This window comes from Quercus robur, chromosome 2, assembly GCF_932294415.1.
Source record: "Quercus robur chromosome 2, dhQueRobu3.1, whole genome shotgun sequence".
NCBI classification, from domain to species: Eukaryota; Viridiplantae; Streptophyta; class Magnoliopsida; order Fagales; family Fagaceae; genus Quercus; species Quercus robur.
This window is the reverse complement of record NC_065535.1, coordinates 7,432,623-7,446,170: the sequence shown is the minus strand read 5'-3', so window position 1 is coordinate 7,446,170 and position 13,548 is coordinate 7,432,623. Positions and strand designations below refer to the sequence as shown.

The 13,548-nt window shown below is 36.0% G+C and overlaps 1 protein-coding gene across 1 annotated transcript; it reads right to left on the bottom strand.

The window, feature by feature from the left end:
- Positions 1-9,036: 9,036 nt before the first annotated feature.
- LOC126712137 (cytochrome P450 CYP82D47-like) lies at positions 9,037-11,259 on the bottom strand. Its single transcript, XM_050411349.1, has 2 exons — positions 10,121-11,259; positions 9,037-9,824 (listed from the first exon to the last, which is right to left on the bottom strand). Exons 1-2 carry the CDS (start codon positions 11,063-11,065, stop codon positions 9,198-9,200), a joined length of 1,572 nt encoding a protein of 523 aa, XP_050267306.1. The 5' UTR covers positions 11,066-11,259; the 3' UTR covers positions 9,037-9,197.
- Positions 11,260-13,548: the final 2,289 nt, after the last annotated feature.

The following is a 13,548-nucleotide window of genomic DNA, read 5'->3' as shown; positions in this document are numbered from 1 at the left end:
TTTTCGCGACTGGAAGGTCTACCCGCGAGTGAGTCGCGAGCTGAGCCGCGAAAATCTCTGAGTGAACCTCGCAACTGGACCTTCCACTCGCGAACAAGTCGCCAAAAATGACCAGCGAAGATGCGACTGAGTCTCGCGACTTGACATACCCGCGACTGAGCCGCCAAAACAGGGCAAAACTGGATTTTTGAAATTTTTAGATTTTTAACAAAATACTTTCCAAAAACACCTAAAACACTCAAAAATCTTTTTGTGCTTGAATTAACAAAGATTGAGCATGTGAAAACATATTTCAACAAGTACAATCACACAAATGAATATGGCATTTATTGAACATAAACTTGTGTGTTGTGTGTGGATATCAACAATGAGATAGTCCTTCGTCTAATGTGAAGCTTCAATGATCAATTCAACCAAGGCATACACAATTAGTACTAGATCATGTGACCCATCTCAATTATAGAAATATGTATATATGACCTCCCACACAACTTGATAATCATAACTTGGAGCTTATCATTTGACTACACTTTCAATCATAACATTTGATCTTTTTGATCTTTTGAGGCAATCATCTCTCATTGTGAGAGTGATATATAACATTTCTCTTTGAAGAACAGGCCTTTGGCCTTTTTGAATGAACATTTACTTTAATATAAGGTCGCTTACCCTTTTTCCTAGTCAAATACTAGAATGTGCGACAGGCTTTTGCAGCTCAATATCTCTTTTCATTTGGAGATTTACATTTGGTGAGCTCTTTTTAGCAAAACAAAAAATAAAAAGTGGGAAGATATATAGACACAAGTCTATGCATGTCTCAAGATCAACATTAACCATTCACTAATCATTCATGACAAGTTTGAAGATCTATTTACAACAATCACATAGATTTCAAGATTTTTCCCACAGTGATATAAGTGCATGAAAACAAGCAATGCTCGAAAATGCACAAAGCCATTAGCACAAAGGTACAAGGCAAAACAAGTTTTGAGACAAAACTCAACAAAGTCAATCAAGCTTTTTGATTTTCTAATTTTTATGTGATTTTTGGATTTTTGACACAAGAAACAAAAAGATTGATAAAACAAAATTAAAAATATTCACAAGAAGACAAGCAAACAACCAACATCAAAAACAGCAAACAAATCAAACAAACATTGTCGCAAAGCATAGGAAGTATTAATGCATGGACATGTTGTAATGCTTATGCATGAGTACCCTTTTTCACCCGCACGTCACTTGCGTTTGGGGTGATTTCCTTATAGGATTGGGTACGGGAGTTAGGGCTTTCAAACCTTCGTGAGAAGCTTTCCAAGCAGTTGGTGAATGCACCAATCATCTTCATCACGTTCATCATTCCGGGATCTCCATTTTGATCTCTAGATTGATCACCTGCCCAAATTCTCCTTTCATTTTTGGGTCCTCCTGACCTTTGAGGAGTTGCACTGTTCTTTGCTCTCAACTTTTGGCAATTTGGTTGAGTGTGCCCTTGAAGTCCGCAATAATGGCACACATAAGTTCCTCTAGGACCTCTTTGTGGTCGTGGACGTGACTTGGCACGAGATTCAGACCTGCCCACAGACTGATTACGATGATTCAGCATCCGTTGGTCCACCACATTCTTCTTCTCCTCCACCTCGAGCTTCACACCAGTAAGGTCAGCTACAACTGGATCTTTGGCCTTTACAAACTTCACTTTTTTAGTGACATTTCCAGATGAACTACTTCCTCCGGCATATCCCAGTCCGGATTTGTCTGAAAAGTTCTTTTGAGATGATATAACATCATCTAGCTTCTTGGTGGTGACCCTCTTTATTTTAGCATTTGCTTGCACAAACTCATTATCAAGAAATCTCACTTTTGTGTAAGCTTCGGACAACTCACCATTCAGTGTTTCTATATCACATTTGGCCTCCCTATACCGAATTAGGAGACTTTTGTAGTCTTCCTCAGCCTTCTTCATTTTTCTCACAGCAGCCTTGGCCACCCTTGCGTACTCACCCGACTTCTCCAAGAGTGAGTTATAATTCTCTTGAAGATTTGCTGCGCTTTCATCTTCTTCAGCATCTGATTCTTCAACAATTCCTAGTGACTCATCATCACTATGTTCTCCAAGGTCTCGTACAAGCAAATTTAACTCATCCGAAGACTCAACATGAGCAATAGTCATAAAAGCTGAATAGTTCCCCTCTTCATCACAGCTCTCTTCAGATTCTGAGTCAGATGAATCCGAGTCACTCAAGGTCGTGGCATACACTTTGCCTTTCGATTTCAAATAATTCGGACATTCCTTCTTAAAGTGTCCATGCCCGTTACATTCAAAACAAGTGACACCTTGTGTGGGTTGGGATTCTTTTCCATCTTTCTTTTTGAAATCCCTCTTCTCCCTTCCAGAACTTTGGAATTTTCTTTTATCATCAAATTTGCCATTATTTTTGAATTTCAAAAACTTTCTGAAATTTTTGACAAGGTAGGCTACATCTTTGTCAACCACATCTTCTCCCGATGAGTCTTGATCTTCCACCTTCTCATTAATGGTCTTTAGAGCAAGGGATTTACTCTTCCGTTGATTGGGCAGCGACATCTCATAAGTCTGCAGAGAACCAACCAGCTCCTGTACTTTGATGTCGTCAAGGTCCTTGCTCTCTTCAATGGCTGTCACTTTAGCACGAAAACTTTCCGACAATGATCGAAGGATCTTCCTTACAATCTTTGAGTCCTCCGTTTTCTCCCCCAAGTTGAACTTACTGACAACCACCTCATTTAGTTTTCCATAGAAAGAGTCAAAAGACTCATCCTCACTCATTTTGAGCTCCTCAAACCGAGTGGTCAGTATTTGTAACTTGGTGTCTTTCACTTTCTTCGTGCCTTCATAAGTTGTTTCCAGAATCTCCCATGCATCTTTGGCAATGGTAATGTGAGAAATCCTGTGAAATTCATCTGGAGACACATCACAGAAAATAACATTGAGTGCTTTACTGTTAGCATTAGATGCAGCAAGTGCTGCCTTATCCCATGTGGATTTTGCTGCCTCAGGTTTGGTCCAACTAATCTCAACAGCATCCCAAACGGATTCATCAATAGAACACAGAAAAGCTCTCATGCGAACCTTCCAAAAAGCATAATTACTACCATCAAAATATGGAGGTGCATTTAGGGATTGAGACCTATCCATCTCAAAAGGGAGTTAAGGATCACACAATGGTAATGAAACCAACAGCAGTGTACCCGCTCTGATACCAATTGAAAGTTCAAAAACGTGTACAAATCACCTTTGAACGTTTAGACCCCCAAAATACAACTTAACCAATTCAAGCAATATGTCAAACAACTAGTGTGCGGAAACTTAACACATGCTATAATATGAAATTGGTTATAAACTATCTAAGCCATAACAAAATAAAATCCACAGCAGATAAATATAAGGCAAAGATAGAGAGGAAGGAAGATGCAAACACAAAGACAACACGCGATGTGTTATCGAAGAGGAAATCGAAGTCCTCGGCGAAAAACCTCTCCGCCGCCCTCCAAGCGGTAATCAATCCACTAGAAAATACAGTTGGGATACAAGGACAGCAATAGACCCTCCAAACCTAATCTACCCAGTGCACCTAAGCCCTCCAAGCTTCTTGCTCCAACGAGGTTGCGCCGAACCTTTTTCTTTTCTAACTTCCCGGATTCCGCTACTAGACCATAGCATCAACCAATGAAGATTGGTTCCTTCCTAACTGCTTCCCAGAAATCCAAACGAATGTCTCACAGGGATGATAATGGTGAGAACCAGGTTTGGTATAAAGCCTCTCAAGGATTTGACAATGGAGAGGAAGAGAGTTGAGGAATTTGAAGAGACTCTAAGGTAGAGATTGTGGGTGAAGCAATCTGGTTTTTCTTTAGGGTTTCTCTCTCAAAATTCTCTCTGGAAGCTCTCTTTCAATCGTGGGTTAAAGGGGTATTTATACTGGAGTGGGAGAGGAATGTGAAACGTTAGGTTTTACAAAACAGGGGCGGCTTGACCTCGCGGCTTGACCAAGTCGCGAGATACAGTCGCGAGTTAACCGTATGGCCAGTTGTCCTGTTTTTTCCTGTAGTGCTCCAGCTAGCATGACTGTTCATCTTCCAGCATGCTTGGCACGTGTGCTGCTTCTGGCGTCTTGCAGCCGCGAGTCCACCCGCGAGTCCCAGCCGCGAGTCTCTGTTTTCTTGCATACTCTTGAGCAAACTTCACTCTATCTCACTCACTACCCTTACAACAAACCCACCTAAATACAGGGTTACTAAATGCTGAATTACAAGCAAATTTGGCACGGAATAAAGCCAATTAGATGGTTGAACAAATTCAACCTTACAAAACTTATCTTCCCTTCCACTATCACAAGGATCTTACGCCATTTTTCTGTTCCCTTTCTAGCGTCCGACCACTTTACCTACATGTGTGCCATAGACGCCGTTATCATTAAACGAAGCGAGGTGCATTTTAGGTCGAGGTAGTCTAGGTCAACAGCTCCTCCCACCCGTTCGACTTCATCCCGATCTGCTCCATCCACATCCGCTCCCTCTTCTTTTAAGGACGATGTGACTCTTTGAGACATCATGGCGCAACTTCAGCACATGGATGCTCGCCTAGATACACTTTCTACTGAGCTATATCAGGTGAACATCCTTGTCGACCGTATTGCACGATAGTAGGTGGTCATAGGTGGCTTTGTTTCTAAGACTTCTCCTCCACCTACTCCAGAGGCTTCTGAGGATGATGATGCTACTGCTTCCGAGGATGATGATGATGGAGATGCTAGCTCTTCTGGTACAGATGAGATGTCTACTTGACACTCTTACCCTTTATCACTCGTAACAAAAATGGGGAGTAGTTTTGGATATAAGAGTAGTCATACTTGGGGGAGACTTAGTATAGGACCATTTTGTTAGGAGGAGTGTTGATATTTGAGGGATGTAGTGAGGATTATTTGTATTTTTTTTCTTTTCTCTTTTTTAGATACATTTATATCTTATACATGGGTCTTGTGACAATTATTGACCTACATTGTACTTATTTTCTTTATATGTTGATGTATGTTTCTTTTACCTACCCTTACATGTATTGTTTCTTTTCTCTCTTTATGCACATGCTTCTTATTACTTGTATGCAATCTATTATTTTTGTTTCACACAAAGATGCCTTGATGTGTTTTGTTTAAATTGTTTTAAAAATACAGGTTGTCAAAGTCTACTTGCCATAAACTCTCTTTTTGCAAAGTTTTTCAAGAATTTGTGTTAGGATAGATTTTATTGTATTCAACAAGTGAATATGAGTTGAGTGATTTATCACTTCTCTCATATGTTCATTTGTTTGTTGTGGTTTTTTCATGGATTGCCAAAGAGGGAGATTGTTAGGACATATGTGTTTCACATGTTAGGAACATATGTCACTATTTTATGTAATTGATTAATCCTTTGACAAAACGCACTTTATTTGTATTTGGGTAAATTTAGGATGAGTTTAATACTTCAGGAAACCTTGTTTCAAGACCAAGTGTTAAACCATGCAAGTTTGTCCAAGATTCAAGTTGAGAAAGTATCTGTCATTAAAGCTCGATAGCTAGCATCTATCGAGCATTAAGAGCTATTTTAGCCTCATGGCTCAACAGTAGCTTGACAGATAGCTATCTGTCAAGGTTAATGGAAAATAGAGTTTCAGATCTGTTTTGACTCTAATCTGTGATTGTATATTTAAGTTTTCTTTTCTCACAACCCTAGACATATAAAAGGATTATTTTAAGGGCCGTCAAAGGTGACACAAGTTGCACAAGTGTAGAGCAAAGTTCATTCGAGCAAATTGTGACCGAAGACAGAATTTGCCTTAGTTCATATTTCTTGTAAAGAAGTTGCTGTGTTTGTACACTGTAGGGTTTTATGACCAAGCATCTTCTCGATCTTCATCATGTGATAAACTAAAGAACTTTGCAGCCAACAACCTTCTCTAGTTGGTGATTGAAGTCGCGTACTGGGATTCGCGCAATTGGTTAGTCACGTACTGGGAGCCGTGCATCAAAATGATAGATTATCACTACAGAACAAGTCCAATTGGGTATTGAGGTAAGGGTTCAACTGTCGGTTGGTATAAGGTACTGGGATTCCTTTACTTGTAACTGCTTGTTTTGATAATAGTGAATTTTCGGGAGTGGTGACCTTAAATTCACCTGATGAGGTTTTTTGTCATGTAGGTTTTCCCCATTCGTAAACAAATCACCATGTCAATTTATTTTCCACTGCATATTTAGTTTAATTGGTGATTTGTTTGTGCTACCATGCGCATTGCATGTTAATTTGATTAATTAATAAACTTGGCTAATTAATCAATTAATTAATCACAAGGGGTCAATACATTTTTGGCCTATCAAAGGTTACGTCAAACCGTGTCTTCTCTAGCTTTTCGGATCTTGCAATTAGCCCATTGCATCAACCAATATGAATTGGTTCTCAATTGAACTACTTCCCAAACACAAAAACCTTTTTACTATTCTGATTTTGGTGAAGTAAGGATTTGGTTTATAATCCTCTCATGGGTATGACAATGGAGAGGGTGAGAGTAGAGGAATTTGGAGAATCAAGTGTATAAGATTTTAGATGAATCAATCTTGTTTTTCTCTAGGGTTTCTCTCTCAAAATTCTCTCTAGATCAAAGCTCTCTCTCTTCTGTTTACATTTCATAGGTATAAGGGTATTTATAGTAGGGTATGAGATGGAATGTGAAAGGTCATTTTTCAGCAAAATAAGGTGCACTAGCGAGTCAATTCGCGACTGGAATGAGTCGTGAGTTCCAGTCACTAGTTACCAGACTAGGCCAGACTGTACTTTTTGTCATGTAGTGATCCAACTGTCCTAACTTTTCATCTTCCTGCATGCTTCACACACATACTTCATTTTGGCGAGTCACTAGTCGCAAGTCACCTTCTTGTTGCACACTCTTGATCAAATTTTCACACTCTCTCACACACAACCCTTACATTATTTCCACCTAAATACAGGGTTTGTAAATGCTGAATTACAAGTAAATTTGGCACGAAATAAAGGCAACATATAGTTGAATAAATTCAACTTTATATTTCAAATGACTTTTCTTGATGCTCATGTTTATTGCACGTATGAATAATGTTTGATCCATATCAAGGGAAGTTAATATGTTGGACAAGCATTCTTGTTGCACACTCTTGATCAAATTTTCACACTCTCTCACACACAACCCTTACATTATTTCCACCTAAATACAAGGTTTGTAAATGCTGAATTACAAGTAAATTTGGCACGAAATAAAGGCAACATATAGTTGAATAAATTCAACTTTATATTTCAAATGACTTTTCTTGATGCTCATGTTTATTGCACGTATGAATAATGTTTGATCCATATCAAGGGAAGTTAATATCTTGGACAAGCATTCTTGCAATTGGCTAAGACATCAATAGCTACAAAAAATTAAAGTTATGTTTGATAACCGTCTTTGTTTTCTATTTTTAAAATCTTGTTTTTGAGAATGTAAAGAAAAAACAAATTTCTTGTATTCTTGAAATCAAAAACATGTTTGGTTAGTTGAAATTAAAAAGATAGTTTTTTGAAGAAAAAAAATAAAAAATACTAAAATATGTTGCTACTAGGATTTGAACTATAATGCTAACTCATTAAATGAGATAGATTCATTAAATTAAATGCATGTTTTCATTCACTTTTGAAAATTACAAATTGAAAACAGCCTTTTGCATGTTTTTAGTTTCCTTCACAAATTGAGTTTTGAGAACATTTTTTGTTTTCTATCCATTTTGGGTTGCCAAACAAGGTTTTTAGTCTCAAAAATAGAACATTGTTTTTGGAAATAGAAAATAAGGGGAAAAAACAGTTATGAAACATACCTTTTTTTTTTTTTTTTTTTTTTTTTGGCTCATCTTTCTTTGGAACAGGTCCAGAACAACACCATATACTGAAGCTGATATTAAAGGTACGCAAATTCTTTGGCATTTGTGTTAGAACATTTTAGCCTTTTTTTGGGGGAGGGGTTTTTTTTAGTTAATTTTAAACTGCAAGTTTCCATTATATTTGTAACTTGGTGTGAACTTTGTAAAATAGTTATTGTTATTGTTGGGGAATGGAGGTGAGTTTAAGCATGTGCACAGTTATTTGTTTTTGTTGGAAGGCTTGACCAAGTTTCTTTTATTTGTATTTCTACTTTAGATGGGGATGGCTTGAGTGAGATGGAAGAAGATTATCATGTAGCTTTCAAAGCAGCTAGTTGTGTACTCCTAAAGAGCCCAACAATGATGCAGCTAACTTTTTTCAGAAACTAGGGGAAAATGAACAAATTTTTTTTCTTAATTGCAAGTATACAAAACTGTCTTTCGTTGTGAAGTTACATCATAAACATGTGGTGATTCACGTTTCAAATTAAAAATGTGAAGGGCATTAGACAAAGTAGTTGAGTTATGTTGGTTTGTACAGTTTTTTTTTTTTTTTTTTTTTTTTTTTTTTTTTTTTTTTTTTTTTTTTTTTTCATTGTGTTAAAAGAGTAGTTGATTGGCTATTGTAATTCAATTTGGAATTGCACAATTGTGTTTACGTTTATATTTTGAATCAGGTTATTAAATTTTGATCAATGTGAAAGAGTGCATTCAAATTTTTTTATTTTTTATTTAAAGAAAATACTTATTTCAACATTTACAAACTGTTAAAATTTAGTGGGGCCATGAGTGCCTCTGCCACAATATGCATATAGGATTATATTATAGACATAATTTAATTTTCAAGCGAGCATGTCATTCTTCCCAATCGAGATGAGGTGACATAGTAAATGTGATTGTCAAAAGAGTGATATGAATGTCATGTATGAATAGCTTAAGTTTCTCTTATATGGAATCCGTAATAATATTCATCATCATAGTACGTATATAAATCACGAATATTATTATTATTCGTTTAGTCTTATTGATTAGTTCAAAGGTTTTCTTATATTGACTTTTAGCATGTACCAAAACATTAGGATCAATACACCAATTGGAGCACCGAAAGTATGATCGATATTAAGTGCATGTCATGATATTTGACAAAAGTGTCATATAGGCACTGAAATTTCCATTTTACATCATCAAAATCCATAAGAAAAATTCAACAACACTTAGAAGTACACTTGAGTTCTATACTTCTATTTAGACGGACTAACCCATAAAGCTCATGAGGTGCAGGCGTGGTGTGATGAGAACTTCAAGTGGGGTGGCTTTCAAGTTTGTGAGTCCAAAGCTCTCTGTCATATCAACCTTTACATTCGAGGGAGTAGAAATGTCATACATGTGTAAAAAACTAGCAAGTGCTAAGTGCACCATTTGAACTCCAAAAGATGCTCCAGGGCATATTCTTCTACCACTTCCAAATGGGATAAACTCAAAGTTTTGCCCCTTAAAATCAACATCCTTGTGGGTGGTGAGAAATCTTTCCGGCTTGAACTTTAATGGGTCTGACCATTTGTGATGGTCTGTTTGGATTTTCCAAAGGTTTGGGATTAGCCGGGTGCCTTTTGGGACATGATAACCACCTATGGTGCAATCCTCAGTGAATTCACGTGGTGCTGATAATGGTGCCGCAGGATACAAACGTAAAGTCTCTTTAACTATGGCTTGGAGGTACACCAACTTATTTATGTCCGACTCGTTTACAATTCTTTCCTTGCCCACTTGATTGTCAACCTCATCTTGGGCCTTTTTCAATACATGGCGGTTATTCAACAATAGTGATGTTGCCCAAGTTAAGGTTACTACAGTGGTGTCATTTCCACCTGCAATCAAATTCTGCAAAATGAAAATTGTTATTCATATCCAAATGATACTGTGAAACAAAGCAATCCATATCATTTTAGTGGTTTAAAAACACAACAATATTATAGGCATGACAAATTTTATAAATGTTTTCACATTTTTAATGTAATAGATTGTGATTAGCGCAAAAATACTTTCATAACTGTTATGACATCTCTTTTGTCATACATCAATCATGTGAAATTTATCCTGTATTTAGACATATTGTTTAGAACATAGCTCATATCAACTTATTATTTTCTCCTTTTTAAGAGAGGAAGCACGCATACCAAACATGTGGCTTTGTTGACTGTGTCAGGATCATAACCTCCTAGGTCTGCTCCATCGGTGACTGAAAGCATTACGTCCATGAAATCTTGCTCTTTAGTTTCACCGGAGGCTCTCTTTCGCTTATGCTCTTCCAACCATTCCCTAAGAATGTTGTCAATCTCTTTTGCAGTTCTCTTCATGGCCTTTTCATGTCCACCCAAATCCAACCACCTAAGATATGGAATTGCATCCGACACCACAAACAAACCCAGAAAATGAAAGAAATCCCTCACCGCCTTTTGGCAGCATCGTGCCTCTTTTTCATGAACAACATCATGATTAACACCAAAGTACCGCTTTCCAGCGATCATTCTAAGAATCACGTTGAGACTCATGTCCCCAAACCATTGCTTCAACTCCACTAAAATTTGGTCTGACCCATCCTTTTCCTTGGTCCATAGTTTGTATAGACTTTTCAAGAACATCTCAACTTCAGAGACTCGAATATAGGCAAGCTGGTCAAGCCGACGGGTTGATAGTAGCTCTAACGTGATTATTTTACGCAATTCACGCCAATAGGGACCATGGGGTGTAAATCCAACCATGGCATAGTTATAGCCCATATGTTTTGCGGCTACTAAATTGGGTCGCGATGACACGGCCAAGTCGTTGGTGGTGAAGCACTCTTTGGCCATGTCCCAACTGCTCACCACCAAAGCTGGGTGCAATCCAAGCTTGATGGTAAAAAGTGGTCCGTACTTGTCAGCCATGGCTCCCAAAGTTAAGTGAGGAGGTTGGGTTCCCCCTAATAGAGGGAGGTGACCAATTACAGGCCATGCACCAGGAGCAATAGGTACTGTTTTGGCTAAGCCAACTCTTGACCTCTTTAGAAGATAGTGGGAGAAAAGAATTATCGCAATAAGTCCAGCTATGGCAGAATATAGGGAAGGTGAAAGAAAATCCATTTTAGGCTAATTAAGGTTGCTGGAGTCCTATATATGGATATCTTTCTAATGAAGTGTGTAAGCTTTGACAGACAAATATTTTGCTATTCAGGACATTTTGTGGATTAGCTTTTATTTTGGTACCATTAAGCTATCAGGGTGACTTAAGGTTGCAATAGCCGATTCAATATTAACCTAACCTTATCGTATGTAACTACCTAGTCTGGAATTCTGTACACTTCATCAGTTCCAAGCCGAAGTGTACTTAAGAGATCAAAAAAAAAAAAAAAAAAACCAGTTCTATGTCTTATCTATACTATGAAATATGTAATTACAACATATACAACGCTCCACAGCGTTTGAATGTTTAGATTCTATTTGCTGATCGATATCATAGTCTTGTTCATCCCCGTTGCAACAAATTCTTGCTTCTATTAAGCTTTTTTATTCTATTTGCTGATCGATATCAGAGTCTTGGTCATCCCCGTTGCAACAAATTCTTACTTCAAATAAACTACAGTGTTCGGGCAATAGTTGATGGCATTGTGTCATGTCTGTCAATTAGAAAAAGTCTAGTTATTTGTCCTCGTTTGTAATGAACTCAACTGGTTCAACACCTTGGGATATGATTTTTTTAGCATTGTCCATCTCCACTAGTTGATGGCATTATGTCATGTCTGTCAATTAGAAAAAGTCTAATTATTTGTCCTCGCTTGTAATGAAATCTACTGGTTCAACACCTTGGGATATGATTTTTTTAGCATTGTCCATCTATACACTAGTTGATGGCATTATGTCATGTCTGTCAATTAGAAAAAGACTAGTTATTTGTCCTTGTTTGTAATGAACTCTTTTGGTTCAACACCTTGGGATATTATTTTCTTAGCATTGTTTGGGGTCCTTCCTCAGTGCCATAAAATGAAGTTCACTGATACTATATATTATTCTTTGATAATTAATTTAAATATATTTGGTATATTTCCTTTTCTTTCAACTCTAACGTATTTGACACCATCTTAATTTCCAAGCTTGCTTGAGAAGGAGATGAGAGAATAAAAGCCATGTAAATTCTAAGGAGAGAAAATAATAAAGGAAAAGGTGGGGCCAAATAGCCGGTTCAATCATGTCATGTAAAACAAGACTTTTATTATATAGTATATTAACACTATATATAAGTGTAATGCAAAGATAAATTTAAATTCATCTATAAACTAAGAAAAGGTAATTGAATTTAAAGAATAAAATAGGCTATTTTTTATATTAAAAAAAATTCAAGTTACATGGGGCAAATCACGTAAAACTAAATTATTATTGAAAAAATAATTTATAATATTTAATTATAAAAATAAATAATGAAAAAACCTTTTGAAAATCTTCGTATTTAGTTTTAATCAAAATAGTATTCTAAATTTCAAAAAAATTGTTAGTAGAGTTTTACTTAGAGCAATATGTTTGTGATTTTATTACATTTGTTGCGTGTCACTTGGTGTAAAGAGAGTATAGTTACTTAAATTAGGCTAGAGTATAATTTTTATCTTGTATGAAAAAAAAAAATTAATAATTACTTAACCAAATCACGGTTTGCAATACCTAACTTTTAATTATATAGTATATTTGGTGTATATTATGGACGAAATCCAAAATTGTGAAAAAATCCAATTAAATTCTAAATTGGAGTTTAATTTAGTGCCACGTATCTCATCTAATTTTTAAATTTGTTTGTCAATAGAATTATTAGGTGCAAAAATCAAAGAGTCTAAATTTAATTTTAATTGAAGTTCAATTTTGTGCCATGTGTCCTATCTAATTTTTTTATTTTTTATGGCAAGTGAATTATTGGGCGCAAAAACCTAAGAATCTGTATCCAATTAGATTCTAAATCAATTGTAATTTTGCGTCATATGTCTCATCTAATTTTTAAATTTGTGTCAAATGAATTATTAGGTGCAAAAATCAAAGAGTATAAATTCAATTAGATTCTAAATTGAATTTTAATTAAAATTCAATTTTGTGCCATGTGTCCCATCTAATTTTTAAATTTTTGTGGCAAGTGAATTATTGGGTGCAAAATACGAAAAGTCTAGATCCAATTAGATTCTAAATCATTTATAGCCAAAGTTGATAGAAAATCTAATTAAAATTTAAATTGGAGTCTAATTTTGCATCACGCGTCTCATCTAATTTTTAAATTTTTGTGTCAAGTGAATTATTAGGTGCAAAACTCAAAGAGTCTAAATTTAATTAGATTTTGAATTGAATTTTAATTGAAGTTCAATTTTGTGCCATGTGTCTCACCCAATTTTTTTAATTTTTGTGGCAAGTGAATTGTTGAGTGAAAAATCCGAAGAGTCTAGGTCCAATTAGACTCTAAATCATATATATATATATATATATATATTAATAGCCAAAACTGAGAGAAAATCTAATTAAATTCTAAATTGGAGTCTAATTTTGCACCATGTGTCTCATCTAATTTTTAAATTTGTGTGTCAAGTGAATTATTA

Bases quoted from the DNA above. Each gene is read 5' to 3' on its own strand.
- LOC126712137 (XM_050411349.1), bottom strand. From the start codon at position 11,065: ATGGATTTTCTTTCACCTTCCCTATATTCTGCCATAGCTGGACTTATT. The intron at 9,825-10,120 runs GTATGCGTGCTT...TTCATTTTGCAG, and splicing joins TCAACAAAGCCACATGTTTG to AATTTGATTGCAGGTGGAAA.